Below are 21,223 nucleotides of genomic sequence, written 5' to 3'. Positions count from 1 at the left end.
GCTGTCAGCACTCCCACTATACAAATTGTTCCAGCATGCCTAACCTTTTATGCTCATCAAGATAAGCTTTCAGAGACATGATATCTGTTCTTTGTTCAGTCAGTTCAAGATCTGCACTGCCTGAACCCATATCTAGATGGCAATCTATGAAGCAGCACTTATTCATAATCCAGTTCTCCTGGACATGACTCACATAATCTTCATGGTGGCCTATAGCCTGGCCTTCTTCTTGAGCATGGTGGGTAATGGCTGGATCATCCTCATCACTGGCTTCTAGGTGAAGAAGACAGTCCCTCCTATGTGGTTCCTTATCATGGCCATTGCTGACTTCATCTTCATTTCCTTCCTACCCTTCAGAGTTAGCTACATAGCCTTGGGCTTTTGTTGGTCCTTGGGCAGCGTGATGTGTAAGTTGACCATTATTGTCACCTTGCTCAACATGTTCACTAGGGTTTTCCTTCTCACTGTCATCAACGCCAGCCACTGCATCTCCATGGCCTGCCCTGTGTGGTCCCGGAACCACAGGTCGCCCCGTCTGGCTTCTTTGGTTATTCTGGTCATATGGATCCTATCCCTTGCATTGAGCTTGCAGTACCATAATCTCTGAGATTCCATGAGCTCTTCTTCAGAATGGAACGTCACCTCTGGCAATCTGAACAGTGTCCAAGAGAACCTTTTGCTGAGAAAATGAAGGATGATGGCCCGTGTTGCTATCTGCTTCCTGGTTGGGTTCCTGGTCCCATTAGCCTTGATAGTCATCTGCTACATTCTTCTAGCTGCCAAGCTGAGGAGAAGCCATCTCACTCAGTCCAGGAAGCTCCTCAATGTCCACCTTGTCTTGATCCTGATCTTTTACCTCTTCTGTCTCCCATATCACGTCTTCTGCTTCCTGCAAGTCTCAGGTGATGCACTACATTCAGTAATGGAAAAATCCCTGGACATGGGCATCCTCTTTGCTGATGGCCTGCTCTATTTTCACAGCTGCCTCATTCCCACTGTCTTCCTTCATGGGCCAGGAGTTCATGGGCTGCAGGGAAAATGCATTTAACTACCAAAATGCTGTTCACTTGGAAGGAGAGCCAGCTGAATAGGGGAGAAATGTTCAAGGGGAGATGGGATCCATTCACAAACTGTATGGTAGCTCAAGATAATGAGCTTCCTAAGTGTGTTGTGTCCCCCTATAGCAACTGAACTGTACAAGAAGATGACAGCTTACTACTGCTATTACACTTGGGGGCTCCTTAACATCTGTGCTCAAAGTGTGGTGCTGAAGGTGCTAGATTCAATCCCTGCTGATGACACATGCTGGAGGGGGGCAATCACTAGACAAAAAGGGATCTAAATTCATGGCCAATATTTTTCACACAAAATGGCTGGGCCTGCAGCGCTTAGGGCACTTGATCACAGGCCTGAGCCGATGGGCGTCTTCCCACAGATATCAGTGGGGACTGGATAAGCTTAGGGACGTTCTGAACATTATAGTGCAAACATTCCGCCTCCTTTAAGTAAAGGATCATGAGTGGCACAGTTCATGTGGTGAACAGTTTACAGAAATAAAGCTAGTTTACTCCAGAATGCTGAGAAGAACCAATTCTCAAAACTCTTCAACCTGAGTACGGAAGATCCATGGAATGGCCGTGGTCTCAGGAATGGGTGGATTTACACTCTGTGAAGCATGAGGGACCTTGTGAGTGAGGCTGGATTTTTTTCTAAAGCTAAACCTGTAGTATGAATATCAATGGCTGGGAAAGACACCGTTCCAGTTCTGGCAATCCTCCAGAGACTCTCCCTCCCCACAGTGCAATCATTCTTAATAGCCGCTGGCCTCCTCAGAGGAAGTTGGTTAGCAGTTATAACTGAATATACAGAAGATGGTTTCTCAAGTGGGTTGTTTAAGGTCTTTTGAAAAAAACGGAATGGTGTCGCAATTGTTGTTAACCTTTCCCTAGCAAGACCACTTACTGGACCTGTCCATTCTGCTTGGTTCCCCTGGAGCATCAGGGACCAGGTCTACACTGTGAAAAACAACAACCCCAAACCCCGATCCTTGAAGTGAGTCTCAAGGAGCTCACACTATAGTGGAAACAGTCCCACTCGGGATGGAGCTCGGGCTGGAAACCCCTCCCGGGACGGGGGGAGCTCAGAGCCCACACTCCAGCTTGAGTGGGAACGTTGCTATTTTTAGTGCTGCAATGTGAGCCCCATTAGCCCAAGTCTATAGATGCAAGCTCTGAGATTTGCTGCTACAGAGGTTTTTCTTTTTCAGCCTCTCAAAAGACCCCTTTAACATGGTGAAATGTGCATGGTACGAGGAGCCCAAGACTCTTGTCTTCACTTGTGTGCTGTTAAAAATTCTGTGCCTTGCACAGCTAGAGCTGAACAAATCATTGATGTTTCAGTTCAGTGGCTGGATAGAAAATCCCCCCCAAATTCACTGAAATGGAATTGTTTCTGTTTTTCTTGACAAAATGAAAACATTCAAGTTGAACAATGACATTTCAAAACAAAATGCCTCAAATTGCAATGACATTTCTGACATGTTTTAAGGTTTTTTTTTCCCAGCCAAACCTCTTTGGTGACTGTGCGGAAACCTTTCGATTTGAAATGTCATTGTTCAGCTGGAATGAACTTTTTTTCATTGGTTTCATTTTGTCAAGAAAAAGCTAACCCCCCCCCACCCCATTTAGGTTCAAAACACGCTGAATTTTGGGGGGATTTTCTGTCCAATCACTGAACTGAAACATCAATGATTTGTTCAGCTCTAGCTGTGCAAGACACAGAATTATTAACAGTGCCAAGTGAAGATAAGAATCTAGAGCTCCTTACACCATGCACATGTCACTCTGCTTAAGGGGTCTTTGGGGTGGGGTCATGGGTGACAGTCACTCTTGCAATAATTGGACCTTCACATTTACCTAATGGTGAGGTCAAGTGCGACAAGGGAGTTAAAGTTCATGAAATGTCACAATAACCTATGACGACAAATGCTGATATAAAAAGGACTGAGTTAGTACAAACAAAACAGCCTCCTGATGTAATTCAAGGTCTGTGTTAAGATTACGCCTGGTAAATCAGAACATGGTGGGATTTGAAATCAGTGACCCAAAATTGGTGTGCTGGAAATTGTATCTAAATTGGTGACTAACAGAATGGGCTGTTCCACCCATCAATCCCTTTTGGGGTTCTTAAAAAGAACAGCCTTTGGGGCGAAAACTAGCAGAAAAGGAGCAGTCTGCTAACAACCCCTGCGCTGAGCTTTACTGTCCTGGTTGCCACCCACCATCTTCTGGGAGATGACATTGCTGGGCTTTTGTGGTCTTCATCCTGAGAGACGTCATGAGCAGACTGGGCCAGAGAGAGGGATCCAACTGACATCATCACCTCCCCTGGATCTGGCTAAATCCCAACCACCACCTGGGATGTAAGAGAGACTTTGTTACCTTCCCTCCCCACCCACCCCATGTCCTTTTCCTTCCCTAACTTATTTCTTCTCTTTGTACACCTCTCTTTTTTCCTTCTGCCTACTAAGAGTCTGGCTTAGCGAGCCAGCACTGCCCCAGCACTGCAACAGTGCTGTCAGACTCTGGCCATGAAGAAGCAGCTAAAAGCAATGTCCTAAATAGCCCGATGGTCATATGAGTTTGCCAGGTCTTGGAGTGGCTGAGACGACCTTATGCTGTGCCTCTATTTCTTCAGCAGTGAGGGTGCAAGTGAGTCAGTGCTAGAGACAGAAGCTGCATTTTCTCTTTGCTGTTCTTTTCTCGCCCCTCTTGTGTGTGTTTCTTGTTTTGTCTTCTAGGAAATGGGATCGGACTTTAACAACAGCAGAAGCAGCAACAGCTCCATCTGTTTCAACTGACTCTTCTCTATCCCCCAAAGAACAGTTACTGCCATTTTTAATACCATCTAAGAGTCTGGGGGAGGTCCCTTCTAAAAACTCCCGCCAGATAAAACAAAAGAGAACAAGAGATGTTGCGAAAATGAAAATCTTGCTTAATATTTTACATTTCAAATGCTTTAACTGTTTTTTTCTTCTTTTCTGTCTCTTATTAAATGTGTGTTTGCAATGGGACGGAGCAGGCTGAGTTCTCTGTATAGCAAACCCCAAACCATGTTTAATGTTGGACAGTTAACACTACTGACATTTTTGGCCCATATAGTCCATCAAAATTAATACCACACCACTCCCATTTGTTCTATCCATGCCCTGGCCAGATACTCCACACTGCCAGATGCTGGGAATGGATGACACGGGATGGATCACTCAACAATTGCCCTCCTCTGGTCCGTCCCTCTGAAATGTCTGGCGCCAGCCACTGTCTGTAGACAGGATATTGGGGTAGACGGACCTGGTCTGACCCCACGTGACCCTGGCAGGCCAAATGCAGTAGTTAAGAACTGACAACCTCGCAGTTGGAGACCAGACCAAGTCACCTGGATGTTCGTTTTGCTCAAAATATGTATGAATCGTATAAGAATGTATTTAGTGTTTAGCCTTTATGAAATGCTTGCATGTGTTGCTGACTGCATTACTCTCACTTGTAATGTCTATATCCCATGTTATTAGGTAATATTTAAGTGTTTGCTTTGTAACTGTAAACCCCCACAGTCGGGAGAGAAACATGACCAAGTGTGAAATACTAGTTTGCCACAGGAGGTGTTATAATCTGTCCAGCCAAAGAAGGCCCCTAGACACCAAACTAACCACGGTGGAACATCAGAGGATATTGCTCCCCTCCACCCATGAAGAGGAGATGCGCACGTGAACTCATCCCATCATCTTTAGCTCTGGGGGAAGGGATAAAAATCCTTGACAAGAAGAGAAATTGCATCTTTTTGGCTGTTTGAACTCTGAAGGGCCAGAGACTCTAAATTGAAGCCAGAGATCCCCAGCCTCCTGAAAGACACTTTCAATAGACAAATCACTACAACTCTGTCACTCTTAGGATTTAGAAGGTATCTCATTGGTGTGTCGATGGTTGCTTGCTTGAATCTGTAAATAACTCTCTGATTTCCTTTTCCTAGTTAATAAACCTTTAGATAGTTTATTACAAGATTGGCTCCAGGCATTGTCTTTGGTGTAGGATCTAGAGTAACCTGAGGTAGATGATTGGTCTCATGGAACTGGAAGCAATCTGAATATGGTGTAATTTTTGGTGTAAGTGATCGTTTTTCACTACATCCAGTTTGTCTGGGTGGCAAGATAGACTGGAGAGTCTAAAGGGACAGTGTGTGACTTCATCATAAGACTGTTCTGGTGATCCAGGAGTTCACATTTGTTACTGATTTGGTGAAATCTAATTATAGAACATACCACCGGCTTGGGGGGGTCTGCCCTGCCCTGAGTTAGGCACTCACAGTTGTGAGCCAAGCCAGACATTGTGATACCAAGTATGGCTGTTCCTATGTTCAGGTTTCTGACCGGAGGCCCCCCCAGGCAGTGCATGGGCTTGGCTAATTGGTCACTGAAGATATGGCTACACAACAAAGAAAAACCCATGGCTGGCCCGTGCCAGCCAACTTGGACTCGGGGCTTATTCCTTGCTGTGTAAAACGCACAAACTCACTGCCTGCTGGACCATGTCTCGCAGCCTCAGCTGAGAGGCCAAATGACCGATGGGACCCCCTAGAAGAATTAAGGGGAAGCAGGGTGATTTGTCAGTGTGTGTGGGAAACATGCTTTGCTGCTCCCTTGTAAGTAAGGAGTTGCCTTGATTCACCAGGGCTGTTTCACCAACACTAAACCCACATGTCATTTTAAGCTGAAGTTTATTGTTTTATGCAAATTATTTGGAAATATACAAATTAGATTGAAAAAATTGCATCAAATGTCTGGCATGGTACTGCACAAAACTTGTTGTCTCTGTGTCTGTCTGGAGTTTGTGTAGATTGAGGCAGGGGGCATGTCTAAAGAGTCCATTGCATTCGGTGGGTGTTGAAGCAACAATGAATAATAATTATACCTAGGAGAAATCTATCAGAGCTGAGAGTTAGCTGTCTATGGATCAGCACACACTGGCCAGTGGGTTACAGATGGTTGTTGTGCAGTGTTTGTTAGTAAAGAGCAGGTGCAGGACCCTTGCCATGCTGGACATGAGCTGTATTTTAGTGCCATATTCAAAGTATTGCTCATCTAAATGGTCTGGCACCCAAACCATGATAGTGAAGAGGTGCAGACCAATCCAGCTGTGTTCTCCTCCTCCTAGCCTGGGGATATCTCAGCATGGGTAACTGTCTTCACTAAGGGACACACACAGACCCCAGATAGAAACACCATTCCGTCTTTTTCCAGCTGCATTGCTGTCTGTATTGTTGGAGTGTCTAGAATGTTTCAAGCCTGACGTTCCCATGTACATCCCTTCAGCTCACGAGACCAGGGGAGCCCCCCATGGCTAGGCAAGAAGTAGCTGCTCTGGGAGTGTTGCCACCTTTCCTGGTGTCACCTCAGCCTGGATCCAGGGCCGGTGCAAGGATGTTTTGAACCCTAGGCGACACTTCCACCTTGTGCCCCCCGCCCTGAAGCGTCCCCCACCTGGCAGCCCCTCCCCTCCGCCCTTAGGCGCCTCCCAAGATCCAGCCACCGCAGTAGCTGCTGAAGAAAATGGAGCCCCCCCAAATCCCAGCGCCCTAGGCAACAGCCTAGTTCGCCTAAATGGTTGCATCAACCTTGCCTGGATTAGTCCTGATTCTATTTTGGTGGAAATGGCAGCAGTGAGGGCTCTGGGGCTCATGGTGATGTTTGGCAGACAGGTGCCCCAAAACCCAAAGGGAATCTCAGATGCCTGCTCCTGCAGAGTGTTGTTCTGTGGGCAGCTCCTGGGAGAAGTCCACAATGGGCATGGACAGCAGCTTTCAAGAGACAAAATCTTTCCCAGAAGATCCAGTTCTCATGAGACCAGGCACTGGTTTTTAGTGGGGTTTAATAACTGTCACATTCACGCTTACAGTGGCGGCACAAGGGGGAATCCACCTGGCTACTCCAGCAGCATTTGACTGGCTTTTGAATCTCAAGATTCAGTTACAATTCCAGCCCATTGCTTTTCAAATGCCATATGAAAGAATTCAGAGTAGCAACCGTATTAGTCTGTATCTGCAAAAAGAACAGGAGTCCTAGTGGCACCTTAGAGATTAACAAATTTATTTGGGCCCACGGAAGCTTATGTCAAAAAAATTTGTTAGTCTCTAAGGTGCCACAAGGACTCCTGTTCTTCATATGAAAGAAGTAATTCTTCATTGTGTAACACATATATCAGCATAGCCAGTGGCATCTTCTAAAGACTGATCATCACACAAAGGGCAAAGATATGAGACTGCAAAGTGAACACAGAGAACAGGCTGAGCCATGTGCCAGCTCAGCTGGTTTGCGTAAGAACGGTCATGGTTGTGCAAGTCAGCTGCGGTAACACAAACAGGGAAATTCAGGCTGTGTCTTGCCATGAGCTGATTTTACTGTGGATTTTGCTAAAGCACTTGGTCTAACGCCTCCAGCGAGAAGATGAAGAATGGTTTCGGCTAGTCCAGGAATAATACAGTCTATTCAGAGGAAGACAAGACCCAAGAGCGTGGAGCGGAGGAAGGACAGGGCTAAGTCCAGCACAGGAGGGAAGTGGCATAGACCCCCCAGGGATGGGATGGGGGGGGCAGCTTCAGCATAAAGAGTTGGGAACCGCAGTGAGGGATTAACAGAACTAATGGGGAAGAAAATGCCAGATAGCCCCTGGGGTCATCCCAGCTCCTCAACTCTGCCACTAAAACCACCCTAAGAGTCAATCCAGGCTCGCCCTGAGAAAACCGACAGAATCCCTGCTTTAGCGCTAGGCTCCCTCCAGGCGGGCATAGGGCTGAGGAGTGGAGCTGACCCTTCAGACTCACTGGCCAGCTCTGCTTGCACAAACCAGCCAGGGCGCACCAGTGACATGGTCCCTTAGCCCTGGTGCTTTCAGGATGAGGAGTTGGGAGGTAGCAAGAAGTGGGCAGAGCTTTTTCTTGGCTCTGCCCAATTCATGCCAACTGGGCGTTTCCCACAGCCTGGCCAGTCCCGCCCAGCAGGAACTGCCCCCGCCTGGAGATAAAAGTGCAGGTGTCCAGGCTGCCATGGGAAGAGGAACAGAAGATGGCAGGTGAGATGCTGCAGGTTTAATGCTTTTATGTGCTTGAGCAGAACTGCTGCTAAAATAGCGCGGTTGTTAGGAGGATGTGCCGGGAGATGCTTGTGGAAAGCTCGGCTAAGTCCCTGCTACTGGTGCTTTGCACTGTCTGTGTGGCAGCCTCTGCTGCATGTGCCCTGTGCTAGTGCTGGGTACTGTCTCTGCTGCTGTCTGGTAGTAGCGCTTGCCTGCCTGGGCAGCAGAGTGTTCAGCTGAGCCAGGCACTGTACCAGGGATCTGTTGTTTCATTGGTGGGGTCGGGGCAAAGAGAAGCAGCCAGAGATCTGAGTTGCTTGGTTGTGTTTTCCTTTCATCCATTGTTGTGCTTGTGAGGCTGCCAAGCCCTGTCCCCTCAACCCAGGGCCTGTCCTCTGGGTGTGTTGGAATAGTCTCACCAGTCTGGAGCAGCTGCTGCGGGAGAATTAAACACCATGGCGAGGGCTGGGCGGGAAAGGAGCTTTTCAACAGTTTGAACTTTTTCCTGGCATGGATCTGTGACAAAAATCAAACATTTGAAAATTTTCAAAACCCAAAAATAAGAAAAAAAAATTGGGTTTTTGTCAACAGAAACATTTTATTTTTATAATTTGGAAACATTTTGTCTTGATTTGGACTCTTTCTTTTCTTTTAAAAAAAAGCTTTTTTAGGTGTAAGTTTACTAAAATTTTAAAATGAAAAATCATTTTTAACTAAAAAAAATCTGAAACTTTCTATTCTGACAATTTCAAGCCTTTTTTTTAATCTTTAATCTTTCTTTTTATTTTTTTTTAAGCCAGGTGTTTTCTCAAACTTGAAGCTGTTTTGCAAACAATTTGTTTAATCAAAAAATTCCTGACTCACTCCACTTATCACCAGTGCTGCCCACTCAGAGCATTCAGGATTCATGTGTCAGGCTTCAGAAACATGAGATTGGCTTAAAATAATAATACGCCTTTGGCTTCTGATTCCGGAGCTTTATTCCGCACTCCTGTCATGTTTTCAAGCTTTTCTCTACAACAGTTAATGTAGAAATTTACACCTTTTCTACCTCATAGGACAGCTGACAGTCTCAGATAATCACATGACTCAGGAACTGGGGGCTAGGAAAAGCAACAAATATCATGAAAGTTGGCAGCCCCGTGCAACACACACCTTTCAGCCATAGCTGTGTGCATTGCTTGTGTTTGGAACCATCACTGACCTGACTTGGCCTCCACAGAGAGCCCTGTACACTGGCTCTGCAGGCCTACAGGGCATGCAAAGCCAGGGTATAGCTTGGTGCAAGGGGGGCAGCATGGCTCTACACCTCTCTTGGCTCAGCCCGAGGCCCAGGGACCTGCTGGGGGGTGATCTGAGGGAAAGTGGAGGTGTGGCCAGAGCAGTTGCAGCACCGCATAAATTAGAGCAACTACTGGGGATCTCTCCGGTCCCCAGCCACCTCCACAATCTGGGAGGCACCAAGTTGGTGCTCAGTGACCTTTGATCCCCAGAACCAGGGTAATCTGGCACTAGCTAGTAGCCAGCAGCCCCTTTACGGTGGGGTGAACGCCACTGTGTGTTCCTGACTGGAACGGCTCCTGTAACTTTGAGCTGGGGATAAGGACCCCCGCCCTGGCGAGTGGTCCCCAGAACAGCAGCTCTGGAGACTCCTGTGGGATCTGTGAATTCCAGCTTCTGTGTTACGCTGCTCTAGCAAAACCTGTGAATTAGTCCCACTGTTAAAATCCTTCTCTCCCCATCTCAGCAGCTCTGCACACGCTAAAGTGCTTAATGCAATTAATAGTGATGGCTGGGAATTATGCAGACAGAAAATTAGGCTAACAGAAAATACTGATTCTACAAACATTCAAATTTTCCTTGGGAAATTTTCAATTTTGCCCAAAATTTCCAATTTTCTATTGGGAAAATCAGATTGTAAGATTTCATTCCGGGTCAGTTGAACACAAATCAGAATGTGTCATTTTATTGACCTGACCTGAAACATTTTGTTTCAAATCAGTTAAAAAAACCCACTCAATTGCATTTTGCAAGTGCATTGCCTTATGAGAGTTGAAGTCTGGGCCCCCATCGTATTCCCTGAGTTGGGCTCCCTGGAGGACGACATCACTCACAAAGCTTGGTCAGATGGGGCCACATGGAGACAATGGAGGAGAATCAGCTGAGCATGAGCTCCCAGTGCAACGTGGTCACAAGGGCTAATGTAGTGTGGGTTCCCAAACCTTTGACGATGGTGTCCCCCCTTTCCCCTGGCCATGCCCCCCTGCCCCACCCCTCCTCCAAGGTCCTGCTCTTTGGCTGAGGCCCCACCCCCACTCACTCCATCCCCCCTCTCTCTGTTGATCCCTCTCCCCACCCTCACTCGCTCATTTTCACCAGGCTGGGGCAGGGGGTTGGGGTTCAGGGGGGTGAGGGTTCCAGCTGGGGGCATGGGCTCTGGTTTGGGGCTTGGGGTGAGGGATTTAGGGTGCAGGAGGGTGCTCTGGGCTGGGACTGAGGGGTTTGGAGGGCAGGAGGGGGGATCAGGGCTGGGGCAGGGGTGTGTGGTGTCGGGGGAGGCTCAGGGGTGCAGGCTCCAGGCAGTGCTTACCTCAAGCAGCTCCTGGAAGAAACGGCATGTCTCCTCTCTGGCTCCTATGTGGATGCATGGTCAGGTGGTTCTGCATGCTGCTCTGTCTGCAGGCACTGCCCCTGCATCTCCCATTGGTCACGGTTCCTGGCCAATGAGAGCTGCTGAGCCCTGGGATTGGACCACAGGAGCCGGGAGAACAAACCTCCAGGGGTGAGCAGCCAGCTCCAGCCTGACTCACAGCACCAGTGTCTCTCTGGAGCTCCTGCATGGACATCTCAGCAGAGAGAGAAGCATGAGAAATATCCCGACCTCTGGCTGTGCAGAGGGACTCTGCTCCCAGAGCCTTCCCCAGCAACTCCCTACCTTGTGCCCAGCTGGGTCCGCTGCCTTGTCCATGCCCCACCAGAGTTACCTGCGGAGGGGGGAGAAGGGTGGCTCAGTCTTTCTCCTGCTAGACCTCTCTTGGCCAATTCTTATTCTAGCCTCTACATTTTCAGAACTGAGCCTTTTACAAGTCACTCCTGCTCCACAGGAGGGGATCGCTGCCCTCACAGCTCCTCAGGGAGGGATGGGCGCAGGAGGGGATCGGTGCCCTCACAGCTCCTCAGGGAGGGATAAATGCAGGAGGGGATCAGTGCTCTCACAGCTCCTCAGGGAGGGATGGATACAGGAGGGGACTGCTGCCCTCACAGCTCCCCAGGGAGGGATAAATGCAGGAGGGGATCACTGCTCTCACAGCTCCTCAGGGAGGGATGGATACAGGAGGGGATCGGTGCCCTCACAGCTCCTCAGGGAGGGATGGATACAGGAGGGGATCGCTGCCCTCACAGCTCCTCAGGGAGGGATGGATACAGGAGGGGATCGCTGCTCTCACAGCTCCTCAGGGAGGGATGGATACAGGAGGGGATCGGTGCCCTCACAGCTCCTCAGGGAGGGATGGATACAGGAGGGGATCGCTGCCCTCACAGCTCCTCAGGGAGGGATGGATACAGGAGGGGATCGCTGCTCTCACAGCTCCTCAGGGAGGGATGGGCGCAGGAGGGGATCGGTGCTCTCACAGCTCCCCAGGGAGGGATAAATGCAGGAGGGGATCAGTGCTCTCACAGCTCCTCAGGGAGGGATGGACGCAGGAGGTGCTCCTGTGGGACACACCACTGAACACGAAGTGGAAGTGACTTAACACATCAAAAGGGTGTGATGCAATGAGCTTTTCTGCTGTGGTCACCAGATAATAGCAACAGGACGTACCACCTGAGCAGAAGGGCTGAAGTGCAGGCACTCACCTACTGGGCTTCGAGCTTCTCGCCCAGTGGCTTTATCCCAACATAACGCCTGACTTGCAGAGGTGTGAATGAGCCTAGGATTAGGCTGCCATGTACCACTGCAATGGCTCTCTTATGGCCTGAAAATAACCCCTCACATCCTGGGAGATGAATCCATCTGTACCCAAAGGTAGGAGATTTTGGCCTGGAGTTGAACCTTACTGAGGAGAGGGGCAGTCAGAGCTGTGGGAGTTGAGCTCTTCTGATGGGTGGATGAAATCTATGAATCCTTTACATCCTTCATTGCTACTAATCCAGGTGTATTTGTGTTTCTTTCCAGGGATGAAGCCAGCGATCGCCCTTGTCGGATCCCTGGTAATGCTGAGCCTGTGCTATGGATCTCTCCCTTCCTTGAATGGTAATGCCCCCTTCTCCTGCCTCTCCTGCTCTCTTTAATCAGTTTGACAAAGATTTTTTTTTTAAAAAGTGGTTTATATTTTGAGAAGGAAAAGTGCAAAATTACAACAGCATCAGGAATTAAATGTTTCATCTGCACAGAAATCTTCTCTAGAGATCAGCTGAAGCACAAAAGAAATAAACAGTTCGCTTGGGAAAACAAACCAGAGAGCATGTCTAGCAGCTGATAATTTGCCTTTTCAGACTCTCTCAGCCCCAAGTGCCCTTTCCCTCTCCTGCCCTGGTCATTCTACAGGATGGTGAGTTTCTGACAGCCAGTGTCCTTTTGCTGTTCATCCAGAGTGAAAGGAGATGGTACTGGTGTAATATGCACACAGGTTTTCTGATCAGCCCCTGCACAGGAAGGCTATACAGCCAGGGTACTGACCAGCTTCTCAGGCACCCGCCTCTGGAGGCTAAACTCAAAATTATACCATCTTGTGCTGCACAGAGAACTGTAAGCTCTAGAAATTCGCCCTCTCCCTCAACGTGGGGAGAGATGCAAAAGCTTTCTGCCTCAGGTTATAATGTCCAAACACTAGTTTTAAACAAAACAAAAACAAATTTATTAACTACAAAAGATTAATTTAAAGTGATTATAAGGGACAGCAAACAGAGCAAAGCAGATTACCTTGCAAATAAACAAAAATGCAATCTAAGCTTAATATACTAAAGAAATCGGATACGAGTAGCAAATTCTCACCCTAATTGTTGAGTTAGGCAGTTTGCAGAGTCTTGAGGGCAAGCTGCACTTACTTGAAGCTTAAAACCCATTATTCCTTTCACAGGCTAGAAACTCCTCTAACATGGGTCCAGCCCTTCTCCTCAGTTCCAGTCCTTGTTCCTCAGATGTTTCCAGCAGTCTCCTTTGGGCGGGGAGTCCAAGAAGAACCCCGATGATGTCACTCCCCTGCCTTAAATAGTTTTTGCAAATAGCTGGAACCCTTTGTCTCCAACTTTAGTTCCCACACCTTTCAGTGGAAAAACACTGGTATTCTATGATGGAGTCCAGCACCAGATGACTTGGTCACATGTCTCTGTAAGGCTGTAGCAGCCATGAACCAGAGGCTGTTTGTAGTGTCCCCAGGAAGGCTTCCCTGTGGGAGATAAGCATCTTCTAAGACCCACTGTTTTCCCTAATGGCCCTTCCCAGCCAGCCATCTAGACTGATTGCATTCTGTCTAGTGGGTGTTCCCCAAGTGTAAACACATTTTTGAGAGATGCATAGACAATATTCCTGACTTCCTGTCCCTACATTCATACAAACAGGATAATCATACTCAGTAACTCATAACCTCTTCAATGATATTTCACATGCCTTATCGTGCACAAAATACGTCATAATGATGCCATGCTCATATCATCATAAAAATACTATGAAGAATATGGATCGTAATGCCACAATAATTTTTAGCATAAATTGTGAATGCTTCATTTTTCTTCATAACTGAAACCTTCTTCTTTAGCAGAGGCTGAATAATAATATTTTTTTTCAGAGAAAGTCACTATGAATTGCACTTTTGCAAAAGGTCTGTCTTCTCTCATTGTTCTTCCAGACATTCAGCAATGAAGACTAATGGGAAAGATGACCATTAGCTCTGTACCTTTCATTTCAGAAACTACCCATTGCACCAGATCTATTCGGGGGAGAGGAGAGGAGGAGGGTGTGTGTAGTGGTACACGGGATAGCAGGAGGGAGGTGGAAACCAGAACATGTCTTCAGAGGAATGTGGACAGGAAAGAGGGGGAGAAAGGTGTATCCCAACTGCTTTGCTATACTGTGGAGATGCAAAGCAGCTGTAACCCCAACTTCCATGCCAGTACTCTGGCTGCTTTGTGCTGCTTCCAAGGGGCAGAAAAAAGTTAGCCTGAACCAGTAGATCTGGCCATAAAAATGAAAAGCAAATGAAAACAAAAGATTGCTACAGCTTCTTCAAACCACTAGTAATATCACTTAGTGGCATTCTGGTTGGGGTTTGTGTTTACTGTTGATATATGGAAAATAATTTTTTTTAAAAATCAAGGCACTTTTCAGACAAAAGTTGCACTAAACTGAAATCAAGTTTTAGAGCACGTATCAGTAATTTAAGATAACAAACGTAACAGGGATGTTGTAACTATCCTATAAACAATTGTTATGAACCCAAGAAATTCAGAGTAAAGATTAAACTTAAAAGAAATCCAAAGTCAGTCTGGTCTAGAAATGCCCATGTCAGCTAAAGAGACAAGGTGGATGAGATAATGTCTTTTATTGGAGTGGCTGGCAAAAGAGACAAGCTTTCAAGCTACACAGAGTCTTCAGTTCAGTTGGGGGCACACAGAATTAACTAGGCAGAATCTGCCCCAATAGATACCATGTGGGAGAGAGAATAGTGCAAAGAGAACAAAGCAATTCTCAGTCAAAAGCGGCATTAAACTGGAGTCAAGTTTCGTAGCACATGTCAGTAATTTAGGGTGGAATTTGATGCAATATGTACCATGTGGGAGAGCTAATAGTACAAAGGAAACTTGATCTTTGAATGTCCAAACTCTGGGTATTGAATGGCTGTAAGAGTGGGTATATGATAGAAGAAGAGAGGGACAGAGGCCAGATAGTGAGCCTCAGGGCAGATTCAACTTGTGATGGGCAGAGACTTGCTCCAATATATACAGCAAATCCTGATTTGTGCAGTGAACTTGTGGGAAGGAGTTGTCCTCATATCCTGCTCCTCTTTCTCTTTGGACTAGATATCTCAAGGATGCTGTCGGCTCCGTCCCTTCTGAGCAGTGTTGATGAAGCCAAGCAGCTGGTGGATGCAGCATATAAGTATACCCAGTACCGGTGAGTTCCCTGCTAACAGGGGGTCAGCCTCTCATACCCTTCTTCATGGCGAATAGCACCCTGCTCCATGAGTAGGTAGCTTTATTGATTTCAGTGTCACTATTTGCAGCGTAAGGTGCGACTCATCCTGAACACAGGTGTCAAAATCTGTCCCAGGATAATTTTCCCTATGTAATATGCTGCAGTCCAATATCTGACCCTAATCCAAGGCTCTCTACTCCAGGTTGCAAGCAGAACAATGCCTGAGACCTAATCTGCGATTGGTGACATTCTCTAGCAGGGCTACAGAAGGAGTGTCACTAAGGTGGCATTTAACAGTCCTTAGTGGAAAATGACAGTAAAAGAGATGGCGGGACAGAGACAGTCCTTCCCCATGGGCCTCTTGTGTATGCAAGTCCTGCCTCATGGCTATCTGTGCTCTGACATAATTGTTATGGAACTGCCGGCAACTATTCCATAGTTAAGGTTGAGTTCAGTTTTTCTTCTAAGAATACAATGCATCTTCCCCAATTTACAACGCTTAATCTGGGAGCAAAGAGTGAATCTTCTGAGGGTTTTCAGCTAAATGTTAATAAATCACTTTTTTTTGAGTCACAGGTATTCCTGGGCCACATCTAGCTTCCAAACAGCTTATTCAACCCTGCAAACTTTCCATAAAATTAACACACATTGAAAATGTTGGGAAGAGGCACATCTGAACGAATCAGGTCATAATGCAAAGTTACTAACAATTGTTGTTTAAATATAGTTAAGATAGAGAATATGTCACCTTATTTTAGGAGAAAGAACATTTCAGGGCGGTTGTGACTCTATATCCAACATTCCAAACCCGGGAAATTCAAAGTTAAAATTATGCTTAAAAGAAAGTTAAAATTATGCTTAAAAGAGATTCAAACATGGTAAGGTTTTGGGAGAGCCGAGTAGTGAGGCCAAGTAATAACCATACAATTACAGATTCTGGATTATGATTAAAACATTTAATGTTTGTGGTTCCAGAATGGAGGACATGGATTTTTTGAGGATAAGTTAAGGGGGTTTTATTTTTCCCTTCATAAGAGCAGTACAAAGCAGCTGAAGCACAGTGGTGAATCTGTCCCTTAATTTGCAGTGGCTTTATTGGTCTGCGTTAGCGAGACTGGTGCTACATGAAGGGTGGCTGGGAGAGACAAGTTCTGAGTCCCCGTAGCTCTGCCCTGTGCTCCTGGCTCAGTTCCTCTGACAGTGCTGCCTCTGTGTCCGTGGAGCCAATGGGAAATTTTCAAGCACTGATGACCAAGCTACTATGGGGCTATGGGACCTTTAAAAGGAGTGGCAGTTGTGCCATGTAATCTACCAATGAGAACTCTTGATATATCCAATCTTCTTCATGTTTCTCTTATTACAACCAATGGAATTGTTACACACAAATTAGCTGTAGAAGAAGGTTGAGGATTAGTTGTTACCTCTGATGTCACATTGGTAGCACTTCGAATTAGCTGAGCTGTTGCCCTGATCTTATCTGGACCCAGTTAAACCATAACAATTTATGCACCAATCACTGCTACTTTAGTTTAATTACAATCACATTTCTTCAAATATGGACCATGAACAAGAGGTCAAATATTTGAACTGTGGAAATTTGACAAGCGTGTGTTGTCCCATTATTTTGGGACAAAGAAAAGATTGACTTGGATGGTAAATTTCTTAAAGGATCCAATTTTTAATTCATGTTAACTCATAAGCTAATTCTGAGGTTTACCGGTAAATTCTCAGAAAATTCATTCTGAGCTCAAAGAGTGAATGGTGTCAGTTTGGGGAGGATAAGTTGTATTCTTCATTTATAACCAAGAGATTGAACCCTTATTTTAAGTGCAAAACAGAACTATAGAGCTGCAACCGGTATCTCCATAAATACAAGCAAGGACAGTTCAAACGGCATGGATCGTTTTTGTGACATCAGAGGTGACTCAACCACCCATCACAATCCCTTGACAGTTGATTTGCATGCCGCATTTCCAATGATTGAAATGAGTCAGTGGAGTAAGGGGGCTGGACACGTGCCCAGGAAGTTCTCATTATGGAGGTACTGTTTGGGACTCCACGGTTGTGTGGAGATTGCACTTAAAACAGGGATTCAGCATTTTGTTCTGTATGAACCATCCTGCATATCCTCCCCACACTGACAGCACTTTGTCTTTGAGAATAAAATGAATTTTCTGAGCATATACAAGATAATCTATTAATTAAACAGCATTACAATTAGTAAAAAATAAATAAAGTGTTTTTGTTCCAATCTAATCTCATTAATGGAATTGTGAGGAATCTTCAGACTTTCCATATCATTAACCTTACTGAATTTGTATGCATATGCTACATTTGAAGAATTTTTGTTTAGGATTAATGGTAATTTTTTGCCATTATTCTTCATAACTGAAAGTTTTTCCTTCAGCAGTGGCTGAAGAAAAATATTCTACTTCAGAGAATTCTATGAACAACTGCCCTCTCAAAATGGCTGCCAGCTCTTATTCTTCTGAATCCCATAGCAAAGATGGACACCACCTCCTTTCACCTGCACCCCTCCACTCCTTCACAGCATGGGGAGCTACAATCTTCCCTGGAGTCAACTTGGCATCACTCTCAGTGGGAACCATGAGAAGTGGTGGCCATTTTGGATGAGAGCAGCCTGCGTCGTGTGAGCAAAGAGACACCAGACTCCAAGGGTGGAATTCACAAGGGGACATACACACCTAACTGCCACTTTAAGTTCCTCAGTCCAACATTAGGTGCCACTGGCATTCACAACCCCCCTGCTCAGCTTCTGTCTAATCATGTAGGTGCCTAAAGTCCATAGACTGATATTTCTGCCTGTAAAGTCCACAAGGTACCAACATTTTGGCAGCTGAGCACCTCCTCACACTGCCGTGAACCTAACACTTGGTGGGATTCACAAACGAGGGATTCCCCTGCCTATCTTGCCTTCGGGGATTGGTCTGGTAGATGCCCTCTGCACACGTCTAAACTGACACAAAATGGTCAGCGGAGGGGGTTGTGGTGTCCCCTTTAGCTCAGTGTCTAGAATACTTTCCTGTCCCCTATGAAAGGGCTTAACCTGCGTTTCCTGCCTCATAGGAGAGTGCCCGAGCCGTCAGGGGATTCTGGGGCAGAGCTCTCTGTCTCTCCTGCCGTAGCTGCTCCACTTTGTGTGGGTAATTCAATACTGAGTGGAGAAGGCAGACTGGAACCTGGCTGCCCCCTCTCCTAGCAGGGAGCCTGAACCACTGGGCTGTAACGTCAGTCTCACTCAGGCCATTATTGGGGTTAGGGTCCAGGGGCTGGGGGTGGCTGTGATGCGCAGGGGGCAGCCTAGATGATCCGCTGGTCCCTTCTGGCCTTACATTTGTGACTCTCTCTGGCCCGATGATTAGTTTGTATTGTTATCTGTATTATCTGTTCAGTGCCTTATTGTCATATCCATCACGCACTGAGAGAATCTGCTCCTCTTTAGGCTTCTGCTATTCCTGCCCTTTGCTTCTCTTCCTTCCTCACCCACCTTCCTGTTTCTCTCCCTATCCTGTCTGTGATTCTTCTGTACTTTCTTTGCATTGCCTTCCCTGCAGCCACACCCAATTTCCACCCTGTGGGCTTCACTCCCTCCCCATGCTCCCCTCCAGCCACTAAAATGGTCAGCAATTAACCAGTTATTGTTGGCATCACTGGTATTTAAAGTGGATGGCTCAGTGAGAGGAACAGGGGAGATCACCTTTCGGAGCCGTGGTGTCAGGCTCTGTGCAGACTCAGGCAGGCATCACTGCTTTGGCTATCTTTAAGTCACTTTGGGAAGGTTATGTCTGCACTGCAGCCATGACTGGTAGACACTTAGGCCACGTCTACACTACAGCATAAAATCGAAATTATTAAAACTGGTTTTATAAAACTGGTTTTATAAAATCGATTTTACGCATCCACACTAGGGCATATTAATTTGGTGGTGTGCGTCCATGGTCCTAGGCTACCATCGATTTTCAGAGCGGTGCACTCTGGGTAGCTCAGTAAAAGAATGAGACCAATAACTTCGATTTCCGTCCACACTAACGCTAAATCGATATAGTAATATCGATTTTAGGGTTATTCCTGTCGTTGGGGAGGAGTACAGAAATCGATTTTAAGAGCCCTTAAAATTGATTTAAAGTGCCTTGTAGTGTGGACGGGTACAGAGTTAAATCGATTTAATGCTGTTTAAATCGATTTAACTGTGTAGTGTGGACCAGGCCTTAACTGGTTTATAAATGAAAGTGGAGATTCTGGAGAACCCGACTGTATTATATAGGCGGCAATACACCCTGCTGGTCAGCTCTGGCCGGCACACAGATGTTTGCTAGCCCCGCACCGCACACACATGCCAGGATAGTAACTACTGTAACTATGGAATGAATGAGCTGCAATGGACAGAAGGCGGAAGGGGCCCCGTGCAACTTGGAGGATTGTTTCTGCTTCAGAGCTACAGCAGGACTTTTTTTCTTTCAGTTTAAAAGAGAAACTGAGGAACGAAGCCTTCACCCCTGCAGATATGCTGGACTATATGAAGCAGCCAGTGGCGGGAACCAAGGCCATGATCCGAGCTGCCGATTACATGGAAACCACCCTGAGCCTGCTGAAGAAGAAGTTGCAGTGGACTGTGAAGGGGAAGTTTAATGTCACAGGTACGGGGGGCAAGTCAGTTTGGCTTCCTCTCCTTGAGGCCTTTCTCTGGCCAGTGTCTTGGGGCTCAGTTGTCCTCCTACTGACTTCAGTCCTGCGAGATTGGGCCCTTAATTAGATACACCTGTGAAGCTAGAAGATGAGTGTCTGCAAGCTACAGGCAAGTGTCTGTTGCCAGGCAGTGGCAGGCCATGAACCGTTGGGGAGGGATAGCTCAGTGGTTTGAGCGTTGGGGTTGTGAGTTCCATCCTTGAGGGGGCAATTTGGGGATTTAGTTGGGGATTGGCCCTGCTTTGACTAGATGGTCTCCTGACATTCTGTGACACCATTATGAATGCTCTCTCTGTCAGGTAGTGCACATCAGAGCTAGCATCTCCCCATTCATCACTCAGTTCCCCTGCAACACAACCCCCTGAGCAGAGTAGCAGTAGGAGTAGGGTTGTAGTTCAAGAACTCATCTCCTTGGTGTGAAAAGGGAACACCAACCTTCCCACATGCCCCCCACCTCTTCTGGGAGGAGAAGGGGACTCTTCCCTGGTGCCACCTTTCTCCCCTTCATTCTGGCGTCTCCCTCCCTGTTTTGCAGAGATGAGGTTTTAAAGCCAGCAGGTGCTGTCTGTGTGAACATACCCAGCTGCTTCAGGCTCTGTTTTACTATGAGTCCAGACAGAGGCTCTGTGACCAGAGCAGGCTGCATCCTGGGGAGGGCAGCAGTGAGCTGGGGAAGTGATTTCACAGAGTGCAGAAGTGGCTACAAGAATACTTTGCCTTGCCCCATTTCTGAGGCACCAATCCCAACACACCAAATTTCTGAACTTCTTTTGCATTTTCTTGCAGACATGCTGAGTCCAGCTCAGCTGAAATTGCTTTCCAAGGCTACTGGCTGTGCCCAACAAACTATGAATATACCCTGTGATGAAACAAACCCTTATCGAACGATCACGGGTGAATGCAACAACAGGTGATGCTAGCTGTCAAGGAGAGGATGGCAGGTCCTCCCTACATTAGAATAACTTCCTATCTATACGTTCCTATCTAATCCCAACTATACATATAAAATGATGGGGTCTAAATTAGCTGTTACCACTCAAGAGAGAGATCTTGGAGTCATTGTGGATAGTTCTCTGAAGACATCCTCTCAATGGGCAGTGGCAGTCAAAAAAGCGAACAGAATACTGGGAATCATTAAGAAAGGGATAGATAATAGGACAGAAAATATCATGTTCCCTCTATACAAATCCATGGTATGCCCACATCTTGAATACTACATACAGAGGTAGTTGCCCCATCTCAAAAAAGATATATTGGAATT

General features: G+C 46.6%; 1 protein-coding gene across 1 annotated transcript in view; it reads left to right on the top strand.

Annotated features, from left to right (window-relative positions):
• Window positions 1-12,299: 12,299 nt before the first annotated feature.
• The window catches only part of LOC115636458 (myeloperoxidase-like), a 40,794-nt gene continuing 31,870 nt past the window's right edge, over window positions 12,300-21,223 (top strand). The window contains exons 1-4 of the mRNA XM_030536577.1: window positions 12,300-12,375; window positions 15,141-15,234; window positions 19,738-19,913; window positions 20,749-20,872. Of these exons, the coding sequence (XP_030392437.1) occupies window positions 12,300-12,375; window positions 15,141-15,234; window positions 19,738-19,913; window positions 20,749-20,872 (470 nt within the window). The remainder of the gene's footprint in view (window positions 12,376-15,140; window positions 15,235-19,737; window positions 19,914-20,748; window positions 20,873-21,223) is intronic.

Source organism: Gopherus evgoodei, chromosome 17, assembly GCF_007399415.2.
Source record: "Gopherus evgoodei ecotype Sinaloan lineage chromosome 17, rGopEvg1_v1.p, whole genome shotgun sequence".
Lineage (NCBI taxonomy): Eukaryota > Metazoa > Chordata > Testudines > Testudinidae > Gopherus > Gopherus evgoodei.
The sequence above is the reverse complement of the archived record's forward strand: the minus strand, read 5'-3'. Positions and strand labels throughout refer to the sequence as shown.